The sequence below is a fragment of the Capsicum annuum genome, chromosome 6 (assembly GCF_002878395.1).
Source record: "Capsicum annuum cultivar UCD-10X-F1 chromosome 6, UCD10Xv1.1, whole genome shotgun sequence".
Classification (NCBI taxonomy): Eukaryota; Viridiplantae; Streptophyta; class Magnoliopsida; order Solanales; family Solanaceae; genus Capsicum; species Capsicum annuum.
In genome coordinates, this window is record NC_061116.1 from 91291533 (window position 1) to 91317058 (window position 25526).

Consider the following 25526-nt stretch of genomic DNA (forward strand, 5'->3'; position numbering starts at 1 on the left):
ACTCTAATGAGATATGTGTTAACCCTCAACTAGAAGGTTAACATCTTAAACCTACATAGGCTACGTAGTTCTGAAACACGGGGATTGCTACTAAGAGTCACAACTTCTACTTGCAGATGAGCCCCCATCCCTAGATTCGCTCGGTGCTAAATTTTACTCCCAAATGAACTGAGTCAAAATACTGAACTAGTCTAAGTTTAACTGATTATGATAACTGACTGAATAAATAATGCTTAGACATATCTAAAACCATTCTGAAAGATACTAAAACTACGTAAACAACTAAGTTTTAGGTAATCATAACCCCCAACACTGAATAGAAGTATCAAATAAGGACATATATATAGCTTTACAAACCATAATAGAGATCACTATTCAAAATTCATCTCTTAGGTATTTCATCAAACACACGAGGGTCATGAGCGCATGGGAATAGTTAAAATATATAATAATAACATAATTGCAATATTAAAATCATGGGTTAAGAATTTAACATGCAAGTAATCATCATTCAAACATTTCAAGGGATAGTTGCAACGAAATTACATGGTAAACATGATTCGAAATATAAGTTCATATGAGCTTCATGGATATAATTCATAATAACATGTAAAAACCATAATTTAAAACTTTAAAACGGATTCTTGGACTCCCGGGGTGAAAAGAGCCTATGTGTGAACATCAAACATAACTTAAAGCTTTAATCTTGAAAGAGGATTTACTTTTCGTGATCATTCTTGGATTGGGAAGCACAATTTCTTGGTTTTCATAAAGGGAAGATGCTTGAACTTGATGAACTTAGGGAAGGGTTAAGGTTTACTTTTTAGAGAAATTGAGGAATTTGTGCATGTAATACCTTAACTGAAGGTTAATCTCGTGTTTTTACGGATTGAGGAAATGGAAAAAGATACCCCTCAAAGATTTAAATTCATAACTAGAAACATGAATTGAGAATCACCGTGACTCAATGAACCCCTCACCGCTATACCCTCCACAATGCGATGCAATCGCGGTGAGGTTCTGGAAACGAAATCTAAACATGCCTCAATCCTCATCCAAAAAATCCAAAGCTTCCCTGAGAAATGCTCCTTACACACTTGAACATGAATTAACTCAAAAACTTACATCTCAGGGTTGGGAAGGTCACTTTAAAAAGCATCAAAGTTAAGAGGTCAAAAATAAAACTAAGACCCCAACACTTAACTAAATTTTCAGTTTCTAAGCCTCTTATGCATGCACTATGAGCTGAACTGAGCTAATACTAATACTTTGTATTATAATCTAACACTAGAAAGATAGTAAAACACTAAAATAAAAAACTCAAATTTTTATCTTAACCTAAAAAACATGAATAATAATTTTTTTGTAGTTTTTTGATCTTCTTCAACAATAAGACCCAAGATTGACTTCAGGGGACCAAAATTAATCTCAGTTCTAATACCAAATGATAAATATTAAACTTCAAAAGGTAAAACAACCACAAAAGCTAAAGAAGCAATGAAATTGAAATACAAAGAGTAAAGGAACAAATGGATACATATAGATAGATAAATATATTGACACAAGAAGATAGAACTAAATAGGAACAAATGAGTATATTAAACACAAAAACACCCTAATCAATTATCAACAAGCACCTAATCTTTTACATAGACCACATGCAAATCAAAATGCCCTTACAATCATTGTTTCTAAATAAATGTTAACAAACGATTTTCCAAGCTATCACTTAGTCTCTCATGAGATTTCATATCTTCATTATCAAAACAAAAAATAATGAAAGAAACACTAAGCTAATCTATTTATAGACTAGGGTTTAACTTATTGCAATGGGCCTAAAAGTGATCCATTTGCATTAATGAAGCAAGAAAGCTCACTCTAGCATATTTGAGGAAGATTTGGAATACTTCAAGGGCATTTATAGAGTGGACAAAACTATTTTAACCTACTCTTGATCCTCTACAGCAGGTCGAGAATACCTCTAAGGGATATTAGCTACATGTCCCTTCTAAGGGGCCTTTTATCCCATTATTGCATTCCCTTGACTCTTCCAAGGACCTTTGATAAAATGTAGGTGCAATCACCGTTACTTAAAACACTTTTAATAACAATAAGATATCTTTAAACACCTCTTGAACCATAAGTATCCCATCTAAAGATTCGAAGGCAATTTGGATTGTATCATAGAATGTTTGATGAATAAAATTTCATGATTTTTTAGATTAAGATTTAATTTTCAAGGATTTATTATATAAAAGCCAAGACCCATCAATGAAGAAACCACCTCATCATATTTTTCAATCACCTCACTCTCTAAGTTCAAAGATATACCCACTAAGGGGTCATCTGCAAGATTTGCCTCCATGGTGTTAGTTACCTAATCATTAATCAAATCAATTATTGAAACAACATACAATTCCATTGGTTGCTTCATAGATTTGCATACATTAAAATACACTTCTTTATCATTGACTCAAAACTTTATTTTACCACATTTAACCTCAACCAAGACCGGTACGGTAGAAAAGAATAGCCTACCGAGAATGATGGGGACCTCATGGTCTATCTCATAATCTAAGACAAATCATTTGGGAAGATAAATCAGTCAACTTTCATAAGAACATCATACAAAATTACCATTGGCCTCCTAATAGATAAATCAACCTTTAAAAGACTCATTGTGGTCGGCTTGGGAGAAACCAAGCCTAACTTTTGAAATATAGCCAATAGCATCAAGTCAATGATTTCCCCAAGTTCACACAATATTTTTCCAAACTTGTACACCCCAATAATTAAGCGAATAATTAATGCACCCCGGTCTTTCTTCTTCACTACCATTATGCTAGACATTATGGAACTATAATTGTAGGTTACCTGATAGTTTAAAAATCATGACTTATCTCAATAGTTTCAAAATCCATGTTTTTTTTCTTTGTGACCTAGTACTTTATGAATATAGAAAATTGGGTCCTCTCTTGTAAAGCTTATAACAAAGGAATATTTTCTAATAGGTTGCTAAATTTTGTAAGAAATTTTTTGAACTTGGTATCATTTTTTTCTCTTGAGACTTTTTTGGAATAGGGGAGGAATTTTGATTTGTGGCATATGAACAACTATAATTTCATTGTTTATGTGTCATCAAATGCTTGTGGAACTTCCTCACTTTCAACCCTTTCTTCGTCTACCTTTGGCTTTTTAACAATTAACTCATCGGTCTTTGGAATGAAATCATTTAACTTCTTAGGACATTTTTTTTTCATTGGCTATCTCATCATATTTCCTTTCATTAGGGTCTTCATAAAGATCAAAAACATATTTACCAAGAGTTTGACCACTCCCAGTGACAATGTACATAATGTGGGCATCAGTCTTAAGATTATCAATCATGTCACTAGGCAATCCACCCTTTATCCCTGCATTGAAATAAGCCAAGATTTAAGTCACTTGAGTTTTAAGTTTCTTAATGGCGGGGAGGGGGGGGGGGGCAAATGAGATATCACCATTTGATTGATTTGTGAGAAATAAAATTTCATATCTCTCAATATCTTATTGCTTAATATAACACCTTAAATTAAGTTCTTGAAAATTTATGAGTTTTTAGACTTACTTCCCAGACGACGACCCTCCCTATGAGTCGGCATGGGTCATTACGAGTCATAAGGACCCTATTATAGCTTGGATAGTGTGTTGGCCTAGAGTTTCTATTGTCACAATGACTAGGGGTTGCGAGTCATCAAGACTCATAATGAGTCTTAATTTTCCAATTATAGGGGAATCAATGTACTATCCTAAATTCTAGTTGTGACTGCGACAAACTTATGATGAGTCATATGGTGAACCTACTTACCATACCAGTATGGGGTGTACCTTGAAACTATCCAAACTATGACTAGACTAAATGAGTTATAGGGTGACCCTACAAGTTATGAGGTCACCCATAATGACTGGGCATCGATTTAGCGATAGGGTATCAATTTTTAGTCTTTTAATTAAGAGCATTTTGTAATTTCCCTCATACCACACTTATTCATCATGACTTAAAACCCCCTTTGGGTATTCATTAACATACTATCCACTATCAATACTTCCTCAAACTCTCTAAATTCTCTCAAGAAAGATACTTTGGATTATTTACTATCAATACTCCCTCAAACTCTCTAAATTCTCTCAAGAAAGATACTTTGGATTTTTTATGAAGTTGATCAATTAGAGCTTCCAAGGAAAAATCTCTCCATAACTTTGGATATTACAGGCATGTTACTCTTCCCCAAATATTAATTCGTAAAAGCATGTGTTTTAAATATTTATCCATGTGGGTTGATGCTGATTTTTTAACATGGGTTGAGCATTTTGAATTATTGTTATTTATGTGATATTTCATATTTATATATGCATTGTTTATGTTTTAAATAGTGTTTTTGAAATCAATTTGATGCATGGGTCTTGTGAATAAATTAGGGGATTATGATTTCCCCAAATTTTGTGAATAATAACGATTGAATTGGTAATAACCCCAACCCAACTTTGTGAAAGCCATTTTGAGTCTGAGTAAAAATTGCATCGAACTATTTTTGGAATAATTTCATAATATAAAGAGTTTATTAAAACATGATGGTTTGATTTAATGAACAAAGAGAGTCAGTGTTCACTTACCTTTTATTAATGAACAAAAAGGAGTTTTTCTCTTGAGTTAAAGAAAATAATTTGGCATGTTGATGATACCATACAAGTGTAGTTGGTATGATGATACCAATAGTGTATGAATGAATATGTATTATGGTTAAATGAGTGAGAATGTGTGATAAATATGTTATTGGGTCTTAAAAGAGGGTTGTGTAGCTGGTACTAAAAGTGATGGTCCTGAGGGAACAAAATTAGAAACTACATTTGCTAGCATAGGGGTCTAAATAGCTTGGGTTTCGAGTCTCCTTAGTTATGACCAGGTTGTTTGAGTCTACCTTACTATATGATTTGGGAGGTATAAGTCCCCTATAATATATTTCATAATCGGGTGCTTAAGGTACCTTAGTATATAATTGGGAGGTTTGAGTCCTCTATGTATATATATGAGATTATTCTTTAATTCGTGTGGCAACACGCACTGGGGCCCAACCAGGGGGTGAGTGATGGGTACCATATAGCCCGTGGGTACTATTAAATGATAGTTAAGCTACATGATCCATGCTAAAGTTTCAAAGTGCATGATAAACCTTATTCCCTATTCCAACATCTTATATAAGTATATTTGTATGCAGATATATATGTGAACATATAAACTAAGTTGAACTGGATTATTAAACTGTCATTCCTTTATCCGTATCCCTGAGTTACGTGCTAGTTCTCATCCCACTAACAATCTTCGGATGTTGTTTCCCTATATGATACAGGGTACAAAGGCCATTCTACTTTTCTTATGCAGTGTTAAGTGGATCAACGTGGTTCGTCGGCCATTGTGGTCAAGTGGTGAGATTTCATTCTTTGGAAGACTTGATAATTCCATTAATTTTGTTATCATAAACTGGAATTAAAGATTTTACATTAACATTATCATTGTCATTATCATTGTCATTATCATTGTCATTATCATTGTCATTGTCATTATCATTGTCATTGTCATTGTCATTGTCATTGTCATTGTCAAGGTTGAGGGCATGTCTCGACTTAGATTATTTTTGGTTTAGTAGAGGCTTCGTGGATATTACTGTGGACTTAGGTATTAGTTGTTAGTTATTGGTTATTAGCTACTGATTATCAGTTATTAGTTGTTGAAAAATCTTAAGTATCTTTATGAGCATGTAATCTTGTTATAGTGTTATATCCTATTTGGCTAGGCAAGAAGGGGGTGGTCTCCATCCTTGGTAGGGACTTGAGATGCCCATCATGGCCAGACCCTATTTTAGGTCATGATAAATATGGTATCAGAGCCTATGTTTGGTGTCACTGGGTGTTGATAAAGCTGTGTCAAGTAGAGTCTCTTTAATGGGTGTGTAGCGTGCCACATTTATAAGGGATAAGCTATAAGACATTTAGAAATATTTATCTTTCTTGTTGTTCTATTTTGGGATAGAGAGTTTGAGGTATTGAATCTCATTTAATCCCTATTCATTTGTATTTTAGATCATGCCTTCAAGAAGATATGATGTGCGTAAAACTCTTTTATTCCTTTGAGGACAATATTGATAGAGCTCGTTGTACTTATTGATTTCAAACTCGGTCTAGGGTTCTAGATATTAATTTCTCTCATAGAGTTCCATCAGTCCCTACCAGTCCTCCTCGGTCCCCTCGAGCTGATGATGATCATGCCCAACTGCCCTAGGAAGATATTTCTAATACCAAGTTTTGCTAATCTATTCATTTGTTAACCCAGTTGGTGATATCTCAATCACGTCAGTTGGGTCCGGCTAGTACTATTGTGAGTTCTTCTAAGGTTACTTAAGTTGTACAGTTTATGAGGCTCAATCCTCTAAGTTTTATTGACTCTAAGGTTAAGAAAGATCCTCAAGAATTCATCAATGAGATGGAGAATATTTTCTATGTGATACATGCTACTGATGTGACAAGTGTGGAGTTTACTGCTTTATAATTGAATGATATGAAATATCAATGGTATGAGGAGTGGTATTAGTCAAGGGGTGTTGATGTGGAGTTGTCACAATAGGATGAGTTCTCAGGTTCTTTTATGGATTATTTCTTTCCTCTGAAGCTAAGGGAATCAAAGGTCATGGATTTTGTGAATTTGAGGCAAGGCAAAATGACTATGAAAGAGTATGACTTGAAGTTTCACCAGTCATCCCTTTATGCTCCTGAGCTAGTTTATTCTATGAGAGATAGAATAAGGAAATTTGCTTCTAGGTTATCTCACAATCTAGTTTTGGAGAGCAAGGCCGCCTTGTTGAACAAGGATATAAATATCTCTTAATTTATGGTGTATATACAATAGGTTCAGATTAGGGTAGAGGTCAGTAGCAGAGTGGTAGAGATGTAGGAAAATGGTCTAAGAAGAAGTGGGTCAATATTGGTTCTTATTCTATGGCTAATGCTCCATATCCTAAGTTGTCCAATGACCCTTCATTTTTAGAGCAATAGTCGATTTAGCTCACAGGATGCCTAGTCTTATGCTAATGGAGCTAATTCTGCCCTATCTTATCCCCTTTTCCAGTTCTGTGGGCAGGTGCATTGTGGAATTTGTAAGGAGGAGAGGAATAAGTACTTTAAGTATGGTTAGTTAGGCCACTTGCAACAGGATTATCCATCAGTTAGAGTTTCTACTAGGGCTAATAAGGTTTCAGTTACTATTTCTTCTGCTCATTCACCAAAGGGTGCTACTTCTGGCTTCAGCACTGGTTGGAATTGCCTTTATTATGCTCTTGCCACTTACCAAGAATCTGAGGTATAACTAGATGCTGTCACTGGTACATTACAACTCTTTTATCATGATATGTATTGTGTTCTTGATTTGGTTTCTACTTTTTTTATGTGACCCCTTATATGGCTATTCATTTTAGGTTTGGTCCCGAGTTTATTTTGGATCCCTTTTATGTATCTACTCGGTGGGTGACTCTTTTGTGTCTAGAAGAGTCTATATGGGGTTATGTGGTATCTATACATGGTAGGGAGACGTTAGTTGAACTGATAGAGTTGGACATATTGATTTTGATATAATTTTTGGGATGGATTGGTTTCACTCATTCTGTGCATCTCTTGATTGTACAACCCAAAGGGTCTATTTCCAATTCCCAAATAAACCGGTGATTGAGTGGGAAGGTAGTTCCCTAGTGCCTTTCTAGGTAGTCTGTGAGTTTCCTAAAGTGTTCCCTAATGATCTTCCAGGTGTTCCTCCCGATAGGGAGATTGATTTTGGGATTGATCCTCTTTTGAACACTCTTCCTATGTCTTTCTCTCCCTATAGAATGGCTCCAGCTGAGTTGAAAAAACTTAAGGAGCAGTTGAAAGACCTTTTACATAAGGGTTTTATTCATCCTAATATTTCCCCATGGGTGCTCCTGTGCTCTTCATGCGTAAGAAGGATGGGTCCCTTCATATGTGTATAGATTACCATAGTTGAATATGGTGACAGTAAAGAATAAGTATCCTCTTCCTAGGATGGATGACCTTTTTGATCAGCTTTAGGGTGCTAAGTACTTATCTAAGATTGAACTTAGATTGGGTTACCGTCAGTTGAAGATTAGGGAGGTGGAATCCCTAAGACTGCTTTTTGGACCTGCTATAGTTATTTTGAGCTCTTTGTGATGTTATTTCATTTGACTAATGCCCCTACAACATTTATGGATCTTATGAATTGAATATTCTATCAGTTTTTGGACTTATTTGTCATTGTGTTTATTGATGACATCCTTATTAAAGCGAAGAGTGAGGTGGATCATCTTGATCACCTTTTTGTAGTTTTGCAAGCCCTTAAGGATTATTAATTGTATGCTAAATTCTCTAAGTGTGAGTTCTGGTCGAATAATGTGACCTATCTGGGCCATGTGGTGTCTAGTAAGGGGATCACGGTGGACCCATGAGTCCAACTGGAATTCAAAGCTTCTTGGGTTTAGCTGGTTATTATAGAAGGTTTGTAAAAAACTTTGTTTCTATTACCGCCCCATTGACTAAGTTAACTCATAAAAAGGTGAAGTTCCTATGGTCTGATGCTTGTGAGGGTAGTTTCGAGAAGTTGAAGGAATAGTTAATATTGGCTCCAGTTTTGACTCTACCCGAGGGTACTGATGGCTTTATGGTTTATTGTGGTGCATCTCTGTGGCATTAGGTTGTGTGTTGATGCAACATGGTAAGGTGGTTACATATGCTTCTACGCAAATAAAGGTCCATAAGAAGAACTATCTGACTCATGATTTGGAGTTATTGGATTTGGTGTTTTCTTAGAAGATCTGGTGTCATTATTTATATAGTGTTCATGTTGACATCTATTCAGATCCTAAGAGCTTTCAATATGTTTTTACCTAGAAGGAGTTGAATCTCATGTAGATAAGATGGCTTGTGTTGCTCAAGGACTATGATATGAGTCTTCACTCTCATCCAGGTAAGGCTAATGTAGTTGTTGATGCCTTTAGTCGGTTATCTATGGGAAGCTTATCTCATGTGGAGGAAAAATAACAAGAGTTGGTGAAGGATATTCACTGGCTTGATAACCTTGGGGTTTGTCTCGTGGACTCAGAGGATGGAGGCATGATAGTGAAAGAGGTGGTGAAGTGTAACACCCCAAAACCTGGTCGCGAGATAGCACACATTGCTCAAGACTATGAGTAGCCTCAAGCTAACCTTATAAGCCTACTACTAAGTCTATAACTCCAATTAATGTAAATAGATCTAGCATCAATATTGAATTATATCATAACTATCTGAGATTAACTAGATATACTATCTGCATAACAAATGCTGAAAGTCTAAAAATAATAGCTAGTAGTCTGACAAGTCTCTACTACTAAGGAACTAGAGAGATATTGGGATAGACCCCCAACTGACTCGGACTAAATTGAAAACAATACATCAAATCCTATGAAAGCTAGAAATCTGGATAAATAGGCCCTCAAACCATGATGATTCACCAACTGTAGGGGTGTTGAACCTACATTATGAGACAATGTAGCACATAAATGTATATGTGGATCAGTACTTTGAGGATGTACTGAGTATATGAGGGTGACTGCACAGTAAATCAATATCTTAACTTTATAAAAATTCATAGAATATATATGTTGTGTGTAATGACTCACATTGATGGAATAATTGAAAGCTTAAAATCATAGATCATGAACAATTAAACATACTTTATAAAACTGCTAAGCCATCACCTTTAAAATCTATAAACTGTACTTGTATACTATTTTTAAATCATGCAGCTAAGTGTAGAAAGGACTCACTTTTATCTTCTAAAAACTGAAAGCTGAAATCTAATGATTGATGTGCTATGCAAGATATTATCTGAGTAAAATTGTGAGCCATTACACCTAGTTTCTAAAATTTTTTCTGTTAGGGAGGTTCTTCTAACCAACATAAACCATGTGAGCTATTATGGATTCCAACGTCTTGTTACCCTAAGGGAAAAACCTTACATTAGGGAAAGGTGTCATACTCTTACCAGGGAGTATAACCTGAGATAAGTGATCACATCTGTAACTGTCATCCATATAGAAATAAGAATACTGAATTTGTTTTGTCGTTGACTCGTAGTTCTAGGAAAGTAGGATATGCTAAATCAACACTTCCCGTTTGTATCTAAATACTACTCCCTTAATTATATGTTCATTCTATAGGAAAATCCACTTTAAGAGTCAAAATATTTCACACTGAAAGCTAACTGTGCTCTGTTCATTCAAAACTAAAATTAAGCTGTAAAGTGGATTCCATATCTTGGCTAAAGATTTAAAGATCAAATGTTTATTCAAAGCTGTCCATAAACATATCATGGGATTCTTAAAAGTATAATCATTCTTGAAATAACAACATTCAACTAAGGCTTGATAACCCATGCTTCAAATTCATGTCAAAACATCATAATGTTCATGCTTGATAATGTAAATATTCATAATTTAACTCAAAATCTGGAAAAAAAATATAATCATACACATCAATTTACGAGAGAAGACATGTAATTCAACATCAAAAACACTTAAAACATCATAATATTCAAATAATAATAAATAGATATGAACCCTAAATGGAAATTCATGTAAAAACATATACATTTGTAATTTAAAACTAGTTTTGAGCACAAGGATGGAAAATTTATCCTTGTTCAAAACCCCACATACCTCAATTGATGAACTAGATGAAGAAGCTTGGTTTTGAGATCCTATTTGTGCTCTTGAAGATTGATTCTTAGAATTCTTAAATTGGGAACCTTGAATTTTGAACTATTTTGGGAAAAGAATGGTGGAATTTTGAGGATTCTTGAAGTTGAATGTTGAAGACTAGAATTTTTAATTGAGAGGTATTTGATACAAAATAAGTATATTTTGTTCAATATTATGATTAATCCTTTGTTTACACGATTTTGGGGGCTTGATGAAAGATAAAATTGCCCTTGGGATTTAAATCCTACAACTGGAATGCCGATTAAGGCCTTACTGTGATGCAGTGGAATCGCAGTGACTCACTGGATTGTGATAATTGCTGTTTTGGGATTCACCACCATGCGGTACAATCACAGTGACCCTCTGTAAATTGACATATGCTGATTTGTCCTCCACCATGATGCAGTGGTCTCCTCATCGCGATACTCACCGCAATGCGGCCTAATCACAGTGAGCTACTAATTTGCCAATTTGAAAGCAATCCAATCCTCTTCCAAAATTCCAAAACTTACCCGAGATATGCTATTTTCACCCCTGAATATAATTAACTCAATAATTATTGTCTAAGAGCCTGGAGTGTCAACTTAGAAATCTTTGAAGTTTAAAGGAAGTCAAAATGACTAAGTCCCTCAAATCTTAACTTTATTTTTTAGATTCAAAGTGTTACAAGTATGTACTAAGAGCTGGACTGAGCTATAAATATTTGGGGTATTACATAAAGTCATTTTTTTATGCCTAAGTAAAAGAAAAATAGGTTTTGGACCCTACCATGATACGATTTTGAAAGAAAGGAAAACTTAGTTTCCATTATGTGGGCCCTTATTTAATTTTGAAGAGAGTGGGTAATGTGGATTATGAGTTGGAGTTGCCTCCCTATTTGGCTTTCGTTCTCCCAATTTTTCATATGTCGATGTTAAGGAAGTGTGTGGTCGATTCTTCCTTGGAGGTTCCATTGGAAGTGTGTTGGTGTTTTGGACTCGTTGTCGTATGAGGAGGTCCTGGTTAAGATCTTGGATCGGCAAGTCTGTTAGTTGTGAACGAAGGACGGTAAAGGTTCTATGGAGGAATAAAAAGTTTGAAGAGGCTACCTGGGAATCCTAAGAGAACATGAAGTCAAAATTCCCATTCTTATTCCCCGTTCCAGATACTTATGCCTAAGGCTGTTAATCTTACCATCTTTGTTTTCTCTCTTTGATAATAGGAATTATAATTTCCTCGACATCCTTGTTTTATGTCTTTGTTAGAGGTAAGTGTAGTTTTATTTTGTGTCAAATTATGCTAAGAGATACCTTGTCTAATCATTCATGGATGAATGGTGCTAGGGGGAAGAATGTAACACCCCAGTAATATGGCTTATCAGTTTGAGTTGCCTCCCTGTTTGGGTTCTATTCACCCAATTTTTTATATGTTAATGTTAAGGAAAAGTGTGGGCGATCCTTTCCTGGCTGTTTCTTTGGAAGCTGTTGTTGTTTCAGACTCATTGTCATATTAGGATGTCTTAGTTGAGATCATGGATTGGAAAGTCTTCCAGTTACAAATGAAGGACGTGGATTTGGTAAAGGTTTTATAGAGGAATCAAAAGTTTGAAGTTTGAATAAGCTACTAGGGAAGCCTAAGAGGACATGAAGTCCAAATACCCATTCTTGTTCCCAGTTTTAGATACTCATACTTATTAAAACCCTGGGGTTGCATTACACTATGAGGGACTAGGTTCCTCAAAGTCAGTCAAAGGAAAAATCACAGTAAGCCAACCAAGAACACAATATAGTGCAGATAGAGCAAAAATTACAAGATTTAACATGAAAACCCTCTTGCTCAAGGGAGGAAAAACCTCATCTTACACTCACGAGCTCTCAAGAATCCTCTATAACCAACCTCTTGATTACAAAATTGAAGTTGATCCTAAATATAGGTTCCTCCTACTTGTAGTAACTCTACTAAAACTTTACCTTGACAACTCTGCCAAGACTACTTAACACTAGTTAACTCTAACAAGTTTTTAGCTTAGGCAACTCTACCTAAAGCATTCTCAAAACAAGAAAAAAAGATCATTACTTTTATAACTTGAGTAATTCAATTAAAATTAAGGAATCACTCAAGAACACTCATACTTTTATGTATACAAGAAATAAGAACTTGAGCAATGTCGAAATTGAGTTTTTTCCCTTATTTCACTCTTATGTTTTTCAAATTATCAAAAACTGCTTGATAAAGAAGCATATTTTTATTTTATAGTTAAGTGATGATTAGGGTTAAAATGTAATTTGACCAGGTGCCCTCAATAGTACGAGCAACACCTACGTAGTTTATTATACAAGAGGAAAACACTGTGTAGACACGTGCCAGTTGTACTGTTTCCTTGAACATCTAGGGACCTGGTCCCTTGAGGTTAGTTGCTCATCATCAAAACAAGATACAACAATTTACCCCATTTTGATGATGACAAACCAACCATAGAGTTTTGAGAATCAATCTTCATGCTTATTCATCAGATTTAATTAAAGTGATTACCATTTCTGAAGATAAATGTCACCCTATCATGCAACACCATTCTTCCACAACTCAGGGACCTAATCCCTTGATCTCAATTGCTATCAAGCTTTAATTACTTATCCTTTTCATCATGCACCATTGGTCTTTTAGTTTATTTTACATACTTCCTTCATTAACATGCCATCATATTTATATCTGTATCCCAACACATTACATAGTACGTATATATTACACCTAGTTTATTCTATATAAGACTAGTATTCCCCCTTTTGGCATCATTGAAAAGGAATAACAGTAAACCAAGAGTAAAATAAGCCTAGGTTAGTTAACTTATGGCCACTGGGGCAACACTAACATTAAGATTATCTTGCAAAAGGAACAAATGTAATACACAAAACAAGATTCATTCATTCATACTAGTCAGTACCCGTACAATAATCTAAAATAATCAACATAAAAAAATGTCTTTAAAATCCATCATGAGAATCAAGAAATGAAACTGAAACAAGGCTGATGAGAGAATAAGGATAACAAGGCTCAGGTAGAGGAAGGATTGGGGGAAAGAGACTTTAGAAACATCTCCATTCTTGTATTTTCAGCACTGTGCGAATCCAATAACCATTTGGTGAGGACCTTAACTTTAGCATTCAATCCTTGAACTTCACCATTAAGTTCTGCCACTTTGCTTTGGAACTTTGCATTTTCAGCTTCAAGTTCCTCATTGGAACCTATTCCTTTAGAAGATAAACTTTGATTCTATAGCTTCAGGTGAATTATTTCAGCATCTTTTAAAGCTAACTTGATTTTTAATTCCTGCATTTCCTTACCCAAATTTTCTTGTATATCCAGCAACTCAGACACTTGAGACACTATTCCAGCCTTGCCTTCTATGCACTCATTCTCCACAAGAGTTGTTAAGCTTAACATCAACTTCACTGTACCTAGAGTTCCCTTGGTTCCTACCACACCAATGTTCTCAAATACTTTGTTCAAAAAATAACCATATGGCATCCCATGTATACCTTTTTTTTCTTGAACCACCTTGTGCATATACTCTATCATTAGGGAAGATAGATTAGTCAGTTCAAATTTACTCAAGAATTCAGTCAAAAACAAGTCAACAATTGATGCTATGGTTCTTTTCTTAGTTCTTGGCAACAGAACCTTGTTAAAGAACTCATATACCAACTGAAACTCACTAATTAAAACTTTTTTTCCCTGCAGCTGTTAAGGTCCCTCCCACCTTTGAGACATTAATCATAAACTCAGTTGTAGGTTGTTGCTTTACCATAGTTCTCACGCCTACAATAGGTATATCTAAGATCCTGCCTAATATCTCTCCATCTATTTTGATAGGCTTTTTTTGCACTTAGACATTCAAACATAGCCCATCTTTTGAGAATTCAATGGTGTAATAAAATTCTCTAACATCATTATCAAGCACCATGGGAGTTTATTCCTTAAATAAGTGCATCCAACCTTGGTGTTTGACATACTCAACCAACTTTATCATTCCAGGTTTTTCATATATCTTGGGATCCAAAGTTCTTCTTGACAAAACCTTCTATGTCATCAGTATTTATTTTTTTGTTCTCTAGAGACATCCTTTATCTCTTCCTTTTTTGGCTTTTCTTGGTCTCACTTCTTGCCTCTTTCTTTTCTCTTCTCAGGACCAAGTCTCCCAGAGACTTTCTTTCCTTTTACAATTATGCTTCCTATTTTTCTTGCATAGCTATAGGACTTTGTACCAGAGGACCTTTTCTTGTCAGCAACACAAACTTCTTTTTTTTCTTTCCTCAGTTACAACAACCTCTGAATTAATTTTATCCCTTTCTTCAACCTCTACAACATCAATATTTTCTTTCTTATCTACCACAACAATATTTCTGAGCCTTCGTAGCATCTTCTAACAAATTTTTAGATGCTTTTATGGAATAGGATCTAGCCACTTTTACATCCGAGTCCATCATTTTCTCCTTTCCTCTGTTTTCCCTCTACTTCTTCACATATCCTCTCAGAGGTAGTTTCTCTTCATCTTCCTCATCATACTCATTTGGAGGTAACAACAATATTTACCCTTATTTACTTCACCTTTATCACTTATTTCTTGTTCTTCTCGATTAACTAAGCTTTCCTTGTTGTCACATGTAAATAGTAGTAATTTCTATGCTACCCAGTCACATTATAGGAAAGATCAACCCTTTTAATTGGAATTTCTTCACTAAATAAATAATAAAAAATAGTGTTTGAATCTAAGGGTGTAGGAGAGTCAGGTGCTTATGTGTTTTAGAGGGTTCAAAATTTTCATATTTTTTAGATGAACAAGGAAAATGGAAATTTTTAGGTAGTTTTGAATTTTCTAAAGAAGATGGAGTTTTAGGATGAGAAAGTTCATGTTTCATTGGTGACCCAAACCCAAGGTTTGGATTCTATTTTATGATTTGTTGAGCATAAATTTCTAAGGTTAAGGAGGGTTCCATGAAGACTAACTCGATTGGGGAATTTAGACATTTTAAGGAAGATTTAGCTAGAAAAATTGACCTAGGTAGTTGTTAGGGACTCAAGGTGATATTTTCCATGGTTTTGATTTCTGAAGAATTAAAGTATTTGATTTGGGTATGTTCAGTTTAATTTTTTTGAGTTTTATCTACTTTAGAGTTTTTAACAGAATTTAAGGAAGTAGGAGCATCAACCATTTGGTCTTGTGTGTGAAAAAAAGTGAGAAAGACCAGTTTCTTTTATAGGAGGCAATTGATCAAGAGTGATGAATTGAGACTAAGAATGAGAAATAGCCTGATTTAGCAATTTGAAGAGGTGACCTTTGTTATTAAAAGATGTTCCTTTTGAATTGACATGTGTTATCCTAATAAGTGCGACTCTTCATTTTGTAAAGGAACTGACTGGTTTTGTAGAGAAAACAAGAAACATGGCTCCTTCAAGATAATATTTTATGATTTTTAGAGCATCCTATGTAGGTACTAACCTGAGATGGGATCGGGTCCCTCTCCTTTAAGTGAATCTTTTAATTTGTGCTTGTCATATTTGTCCACTTCCTAAGTTGTTCCCATGGGTGTATACTTGTAAATGTATAGTATTAAGTTTGAATAACATGCAACTATTCTATCAAGGATACCTGCTTCCTTATCGTATCCATATTTAAGAAGAGACTTTGATTCATATGTTAGGACATGTTAGTTTGATCAATCCATGCTTTATCCTATACATAGACCTTTTTATTTTTAAAATATTCCTCAACGCAGGTCTGAGGACCAGGTCCTTTGATATCATTTATTTTAAAGTCAGATACTTCCACCTTAAAATGTCTTGAGAGAGAGAAAATAATCAAATCTTCCAATATTAAGCTTTGAACACATACTATCAATAGCCCATTCCTGACTGCAATCCCCTTTCTCACACTTGATACCATGGTCACTTGTTGAATTTAGGAACCAACTTCATCTTGATTTTCCAATAGGATGTTAATGGTCTGATCAAAATCTTACTGGCCTATTTAGATAGGGAATTCCTTTTCACACTTTTTAAGAGTTTGGAACCTTAGGATGTGAATTCCTTTGCTGAACATCTCTAGAACCATTTATTTTAACTCTAAGCCATCTTTGACAATTTTTCTTCACGTGCCCATCTCTTCCACAATGAGTGAATAGATGTTTGTGAACCTTATTTCTGGCATCATGATGTATGAGCCGATGCTAACACATTTGAAGATTTTAACTCTGAATAATTGAAAAGTCTTAAGAAAATTTTGTTGTTTTTGATTATTTTTGTATGTTAATGCAGATACAAGTGATTGGGGAGGAAACCAAAGGAAAGAAGAATAAAATAGTTGAAATCTGGTGGAAATAAGATAAAATGTATCTGACGATCATTTAAAAGCACCGTCATACATGGGACAGGCTGTCAAAGTCACCGTCAAGATTAGATAGAACCTAAGAAGATTAGAAGAACTGTGATGATGATTCGGAAGGGCCGTCAAATATTTGAGATCTCGTCAAAATTGCCATCAACAAGAGGGCAATTTTATGTTGATTTCTAGTGAAGTGTGACGCCAGTTTGCAAACGCCGTCAAGATCTTTGACATGCCATTAGGATTACCGTCTGAAGATTCAGAAGATAACAATTCACTAGAATCTGTGACGACATCTCGCACACATTGCCAGGTGTCTGACATGCCATCAAAAGAATCGTCGTCTAATCCAAAAAAAAAACTAAAATTTTAATTTTGTTTCCTTATTTAGGGTTGACTATTTAAAGACTTGTTTTAGGGTTTTTAAGAGAAATCAATCATTAATTATCAGACAAGAACTTCTAAAGAGAAGCATGTAACATTACTTCATCTTTACCATTAAATATTTTTCTTGTTTCTTGTCAACTATTTTTGGTTTACCACCTTATGAATAAATTGAAGGAACTACTTATTGTTTTTCATCCATTCGTAAGTTTATCCTTATCATCATGAATTCAACTTGTTATTTCGTTCATCAAATCATGAGTGGCTAATTCCATTATCTGGAGTTATGGGATCCATAGATTAGGGTTTGATATGATGCTAAGTGTTTAATGAATTCAAAGTGTAGCAGAACATCTTGAAATTCTGTTATTTCAATAGAAATCTAGTGGTTGCAAACATTAAATTATACCTTAGGTTTTATTTGTTTCTAATGGATAAATAGACTAGAGGTCGTGAATTATCAACAGGGACTTGAAAGCTACCAACCTTCTGTTTGATGATTGATGCCGTAAATGAATTAATCTACCTGAGATAACATCCTATTGCAAATAGATAAGTTATCTAAGTTCAAGATAATTAGATAATAAATTGTCTGGTGAGGTCGAGAGATAAGTCAGAAAGTATCATAGTCAAGGATATTTTGCTATTTCTACTTACTCCAAGAATCCTAACCATTACCTAGTATTTGTTAACTCCCAATACCCTTGGTGAACATAACTCTGGTTTCTCATTTATATTGATTACAACACTAAAATATTCAAAGTGACAATTGACTCTCTGTGAAATTTAAAACCCTATCTTCAAAAATATTAAACTACTAGTAAAGCATTTCGTAAAAAAATCGAAGTTCACACCCTATTCCCTATGGGATTCGACCCCAACCTAGTTGGGTTTTATATTGACAATGATCACTTATACCTATTCAAGAGTGTAATTTGAGCATTATCAAAAATGGCGCCGTTGCTGGGGAATATGGTTGTAAACTATAAATTTGTACGCAAAAATTTGCTGATAGTTGAGTTTCCTAGATTTACATTTGGTTGTTGTTTTTGTTTATTTGTAGGATCTCTATAGGTTACGCTAAGCACTACTCAATCCGAAACCCCACCGCATGTGTAAAATGGCAGAAAAATCACTGTGGTATGAGGCTGATGATGATGATGATGTAGATGGAGCAGGTGCAATGGGTGCGATCATTCCCCCACTGTTAGCACCTAGAGAAAAGTTCAATATTACAAGAACGATGATGCAGCTCTTAAATCTGAAGGGGTTGTTTGGAAGCCTTCCTAGGGATGACACTAACCTGCATCTGGTGAACTTTGTCACTATTTACAAATCCTTTGACAATCCGAGAGTGAGCCAGAGTTTGATCCGGTTAAGGCTATTCCCGTTGTCTCTATATGGAGAGAAAACATCGTGGCTAAGTGAGTTGATGTCTGAATCTTTCACCAACTAGAGGCTGGTGAGAGGAGCTTTCCTAGAAAGGTTTTTTCCTCTATCCAGGAGGGTATAGTTGAGGGATGAGATCAACAATTTTAGATAGCTTCCGAATGAGGCTTTACATGAAACTTGGGAAAGGTTCAAGAAGAAGCTGACACAGTTTCCAAACCATAACATAATGGACATACATTTGATGGAGACTTTGTATAGAGCCTTTAACTCTGTGACAAAACCAATGGTAAATAACGCTGCTGGTGGGTCATTTGTTGCTCTGTCATTTCAAGATGCTGCTAATATGCTGAATAGGATGACCAAACTAAGTAGGGATTGGTTCACCAGTGATTCTGTGGTGGCAAGTCCAACTATTCCTATTGGAATGAATGATGAACAACGCAGAAGAGATGAGGAGAATGATTAAGACATAGCCCATGGAAAGACTCAAATAGACCTGCTCACTAAGCATTTATTATCAGGAAAGATGAAAAAGGTAAAGGCTGCAATGATTTAGGATTGTGTTGATATGAAACCTGAAGAAGAAGTCAACTATATTGCTAATCAGGGGTGTTTCCGAGGTATTAGCTAAGGGAATCAAGGTCGAAATGGTATGACAAGTCTAATCACAGACATAGGGAGTAAGAAAACTTGAGAAATAGCAATGACAAAAGTGGGTTGTATATCTATGCTGGAAATCAAGAAGCTGCTGCAAATAGCTCGGGAAAATAGCCTATGGAAGATATGATGAAAGAATTGTTAAAAGGAGTAGAGGCTACCAACACAGGAGTGACTAGCATGAGGAGTGAATTTTCCACTCTTAGTCAGTTGGTTATTTCACATTCAACTTCAATCCAGCAGTTAGAGCAACAGATGAATCAACTTTTATCAACACTAAACTAAGAAAGAAGTGGTACTTTACTTACTCAAATATTTTAGGATCAGAAGACAGACGGTTCATGTCTAGTGATGGTTACTAGGAGTGGTAAGATATTGTCTGGCCTTTCTGTAGGCAAATCTGTGAGCATTGAGAAAGTTGCAGAGGAACCAGTAGAACAACACCCAGAGGAGACTGAGAAGAAAAAAAGTTTTATTGATATTTCAGACAAGGAGAAGGAAGAGGAAGTGGTGTTGAAACCCATTCCAACGCCACCACCTCCCTTTCCTCAACGGCTGAGAAAGAAGGCGGATGATGCAAAATTCAACAAGTTCCTAGCAATACTCAAGCAATTGACTCTAAATGTGCCATTGATAGAGGCACTTGAGCAAATGCCAAACTTTGCTAAATTTATGAAGGAATTTCTAACAAAAAAGTGGAAGGTAATCTATGATACGGTGGACAACATCCACCACTATAGCTCTGTTTCTTCATAATCCTTAGTGCAAAAAAAGCTTGACCCTGGAGCATTTACCATACCGTGTACAGTTGGGTCCATGAAGTTTACCAAAGCTTTATGTGACATAGGAGTAAGTATTAATCTGATGTCACTTGATATCTACAAGAAGCTTGGATTGGGGGAACCTATCCCCACAACGATGCATCTTGTGATGGTAGAAAGACCGATGAAACGACTAGTTGGTATATTGCATGATGTGTCGGTAAAGGTGGATAACCTTATTGTGCCTGCAGATTTTGTGATATTGGATTGTGATGTTTATTTTAAGGAACCCATCATTTTGGGTAGACCACTATTAGCCACGGGAAGAGTATTGGTTTATATGGACCTCAATGAGCTAAAGTTCAGGTATGGAAAAAGGGAGGCCACATTCAAAATGCACTCTCCTATGAAGTAGTTGGAGGAGATAAATATCTTCTCAGTTGTGGATGTATTCTAGGAAAATGGTAATAAGGTATCGACATGGTATCTTGAGGAAGTCTGAGTAGTCAAGATAATCAAGTCGTGCCATGGCGTTAAATCAAGCGCTATTTGGGAGGCAACCAGATGTTTTAATTTTATTGAACTTGTGTTTTTAATATTTGTAGCTAAGATTCGTACAAAGGAGGTAAACTGGTTTCAATCAATTTGAGGAGGATTGACATCAATTTTGATGGGCCATCATAAGTATGACAAGCCGTGAGAAATAACATCAAAATACTCAAGTTAAAGCCCTATTCTGTTAAGGCTGACGACAATTTTGAAGCTCTGTCAGGTATCTAACGCGCTATCAAAAATTTTGTCAAAAGAGTTGAGCCCAGCTTAAAAATTTTGGGCTAGCCCGGTCTAGCCACAGCTATTCACATTCCCGCATACCATAGGTCTTTTCCTATTAGTTTTAATTTTCTTTCCTTAGTGAGTTATTTACCTTCCTTTGTCAAAGTTATTTCCATTTAAGGCAAAAATTTTAAAACTTTCCTTGTGAAACCTGAGGATTAAGTCAAAAAACCTTCTCTCTCTCACTCTGATCTCAATCTTCTTTCACTCAAAATTCTAAGTGCTCAAAGTGCATCAAATAAGTGTCGACACTCAGGTATGAGAAAAACTTCAACTTCATCTTTCTTTGGATCAATTGTGAACTACAAGAAACCTTAGTTTTGAAGGAGTAGGCTGAATCCATTGACATTCTTCAAGCTCCTTCGAAAACTAGGGTTTGTAGGAGAATACGGTATAATTTCGTGGAAATCTCAGTAAAGAACATCATCTAAGTTGAAATTGAGAATAATGGTAGAAGAAAAATCAAGTAAAAAGAAGTTAGAAGTTATAATATTTTCTGAGGGCAATGTTCACGACCTTCCACCTATGTGACGGCTATTCAAAAATGCCGTCGAAAGCTGAGAAAATTTTGCAGATTCTGGAAAAGGTTGACGACCTTTTGAAGTACCGTCCTGAGAACTAAAAACAATGTTGATGTTAAACTGAGGTGATCCTTCTTCTTTTCTTGTTTGATTATGAGTACTAATTGAAGATTTCTACGATGTACAAAACTGAGCATGGCACCAAAGAGGAAGAATCCAACCACATCAAAGAAAGCAAATAAAGAGAGTGTACCTCAAAAACTTGTCAATGAGGACTCTGATTATGAAGACGAGGAGCCTTTGCTCCGATGGAAAAGAAAGAGGACTAGTCCAAAGACTTCGCCTCCACCTAAGCCTATTAAGGTGGAGGATACTGATGATACTGAGGTGACAACTTCATCTGACCAAGCTCCGAAGGAATAAGTATCAGAACACACTGAGCAAGATTATGAGAGTACTGAACATGAAGTTAAAAATAAAGATTCTGAGAGGCCTGCAGCTAAAAAAACTGAGTCTGAATCACCATCTTCAGAGCAGTAAGGTGATAAGGATTCTCCAGTACGGGGAACTTTGGTGAAATGCAAAAACCCCAAGGTTAGGAACAATATGAGATATCAAATCCCTGGAGATGAAATGATCTATTTGGATGGACTTCACAGAATAGATCGACAAAGTGCCAGAAGGCCAATTCTAGAGAAGAAGAAGATTATCACTACTGGGTTGATCAGATGCCCTAAGGTTATGCATAAACTCAAGGAGTATGGTTTGGAGTAGACTACTTGGGGAAGCAGTGTTTACTGTCCTTCGTTGGTCGGGAGTTCAATGCAAACTACTAGGCTACGGTGGAAAATATGTGCAAAAAAGGGGATATAACTTTAGATAAGCCTCTTTTAACCAAAGTTGTAGTTCGTGGAGTGAGGGTGGATGTATCAGATGCCACCATAAATAGGTTTCTTCATTGGCCAGCCTTCATCCTACGAGCCACCTCACCTATATTCTATGCCCGGTTGAAGCATCAGGAAAATCAGCGCAAGTGGCTAGCGACTCTCATAGCAGATGGGGGACCAGAGTGGTTGAATAATCTGGCAGAAAAGATTACCAAAGAATCTATAAATTTAGAAGCAAGATTTTGGTGGGGTTTAATACGGATTCATCTGATACCCACCGAGGCAGACAACATATTAGGGGATGATTTAGCAATATTGGTTACAAGCTTGATAGATAAAACCCCCTTGGATTTTGAAGAAATTATAGAGGAAGAGATCAAGATTCAACTCGTAAGACCCAATGCTGCATATCTATTCCCATGTCTAATTACTAGGTTGTGTGAAACATCTCATGTACCTGAGATTTTAGGTATTTATGATGAGATACATGCCAATAAGACTCATAACCCTGTCAGCAAAAATGAAATTTGGCTGGGCTTACAACTTGATCAAGATGCAGTTGGTGCAACAGATTCTCCAGTCACTGAGACTATTTCAGCACCAGATGTGCGGGTGAAAAGCCCCAAAACTGTACCAACATCACCACCACCATCGTCAGTACATTCAACTCAGGTAGGTTCAGTGCCTCAAAGTGAGCCGACTGCTTCAGTTCCTCCAATAGCAACAAGGTCAGCATTTCAGCCGATGGATATCAGAAAGGTGGCTAGGCAAGCAAGTTGGTGTTAGGTGAAACTATAGGCCTTTGCCAAACAGTTTGCTACCGTTGTGGACAAAAGAATCAAAGCTACACTCAAACTTTTTATGACTTTGCCTGAGCGAGTGCCAAATCTAGAGAACAAATTTGATGCCAGGGCAAGAGAGATGATCGGTGTTGATCTTACCACTTTTAAGGATGCATTGTATAAGGTGAAAGATGAGGTTGGGATGATGTAGCAACACCAAGTCATAGTGCTAATAGGTTCAGCTATGCACTATGTAGAGAAAGAAATTTCTATACTCGATCTCATTATGGATTCCTCAAAGAAATAGAAGAAAAAAGGGGAAAAGAAAGGCAAGAACAAGAGAGATGAGCCGAATAGTGAAGAAGAGAGAAAAGCTAAAAAGAAACCAAAGAAGAAAGCAGAGAAGGAAGATTTGAAAAGGGAAAAATTAGAGTCCCTGGATAACACAGAAAAATGGGAAGCAACCATCAAAGCTAGGGCTGCAGGTGCTTCATCTAGCTAGGCTCCAGCCATTGCAAAGATAGATGCTATGAGTGGGGAGAAGATAGATGCTACAGTCTTGACTGTCTTCAGGTATATCCTAACCCTTAGTGCATTTTATTTTTGATTTTAAGTTGACGGTATAGGGAAACTATTGTTGTAACATATTCTGTAAATAATTAGGAATAGTACAAATACTTGAGGCAGTTAACTTGTTTTGTAATTGTTGAGTACCTCTACAGTGGTCTAATTTGTAATGAATTGTGTGAATTGCATCTAGTGTGACCACTGTGTATCTGTTTATGGCATTAGTGTGGCAAATAAATAACCTGTAGAAAATAAATACATGAAACGAATGAGTAGTGATGTGCTATATACTTGTGTGCTATGTGCGTGTAAGGTCTTACTCAGTTCCCATTGTGAGTTGAATCTAGAATTTATCCAGTTAGTCGTACCATAGTCATAGGATAGGCATTAGGAAAGGATCATAGGCCGTTTTTGCATGTTAACCCATTTTAGCTTAAATGACCATCAAAATGTGAATAGTATCCCTTGATCCCTTTTTGAACCTAAATAGACCAGTTCTTTCTTATACACCTTTCACCTTCCCATTACATCACAATGAACCAGTTTTGGCCCTGATCCTCCTTGGACACTGTGCACCTCAACTTAGGCAAATAACTTAAGTTGAAGGTGGCTACTAAGTTGTGTGTAGTGAAAAAGAAAAAAAGAGAAAACTAAAAATGTTAATCCAATACTTGAACAGACAACACCCATCTTGAGAATGCTTGACAAATAAAAGAAGGATGTAAAAAAGGTCAAAAGGTGAAATTTCGCAAGTTAATGTAGTTCCAAGGAGGTGTAGTCACTATGAAATACCCATGAATATCATACCAACCCTGAGCCTACATTACAAGATTAAGAAAAGCCCTATAGTGATCCTAACTGACTTGCCTGAAGACTTAGATACTGACTATAAGGGAGAGAGGTTGGCATTTGATGCGCAATGTTGGAACTTTATTCTGAAAGTGAGTCTTACATTCATCCCTATGTCTATACATGTGAATCTAAGTGAGAAAGGGATTTATTTATTGTGAGGGCAGACCAGGTAAGTTGCTATTAACTGCTTTGTTCGGAGAATGTAATTTGGGTATGTGCTAGGATGTTATTGCTGAGATTTTTTCCATATCTAGATGCTTGTGAGTTACATGGTTGTTTTCAAATATTAGACACAGTTGATTTTATTTTGATTGATCATGGAGATGGTGCATGTATTCTGAACTGATAAGAGTAGTTAGCTACCGAATTGTACTTTGCTTACTCCTAGTTATGTTTTGGTTGCTTGAGGACAAGCAATTGTTTAAGTTGAGGATGTTGATGTGTGAGCCGCTGCTAACACATTTAAGGCTTTTAACTATGAATAATTGCAAAGTCTTAAGCAACTTTTGTTGTTTTTGATCGTTTTTGTGTGTTAATGCAGATACAAGTGATCGGGGAGAAAACAGGAAAAAAGAATAAAACAGTTGAAATCTGATGAAAATAAGCTAAAATGTATTTGACGATCATTTTGAAGCACCGTCATGCATGGGACAAGCTTTCAAAGTCACCATCAGTATTAGACAGAACTTGAGAAGATTAGAACAACTGTGATGA

At 35.8% G+C, this 25526-nt stretch overlaps 1 protein-coding gene across 1 annotated transcript; it reads left to right on the forward strand.

The window, feature by feature from the left end:
- Window positions 1-19959: 19959 nt before the first annotated feature.
- On the forward strand, window positions 19960-22147 carry LOC124899505. The gene is made up of 3 exons (XM_047414403.1): window positions 19960-20310; window positions 20431-20735; window positions 21895-22147. Exons 1-3 carry the CDS (start codon window positions 19960-19962, stop codon window positions 22145-22147), a joined length of 909 nt encoding a protein of 302 aa, XP_047270359.1.
- The last annotated feature ends 3379 nt before the right edge of the window (window positions 22148-25526 follow it).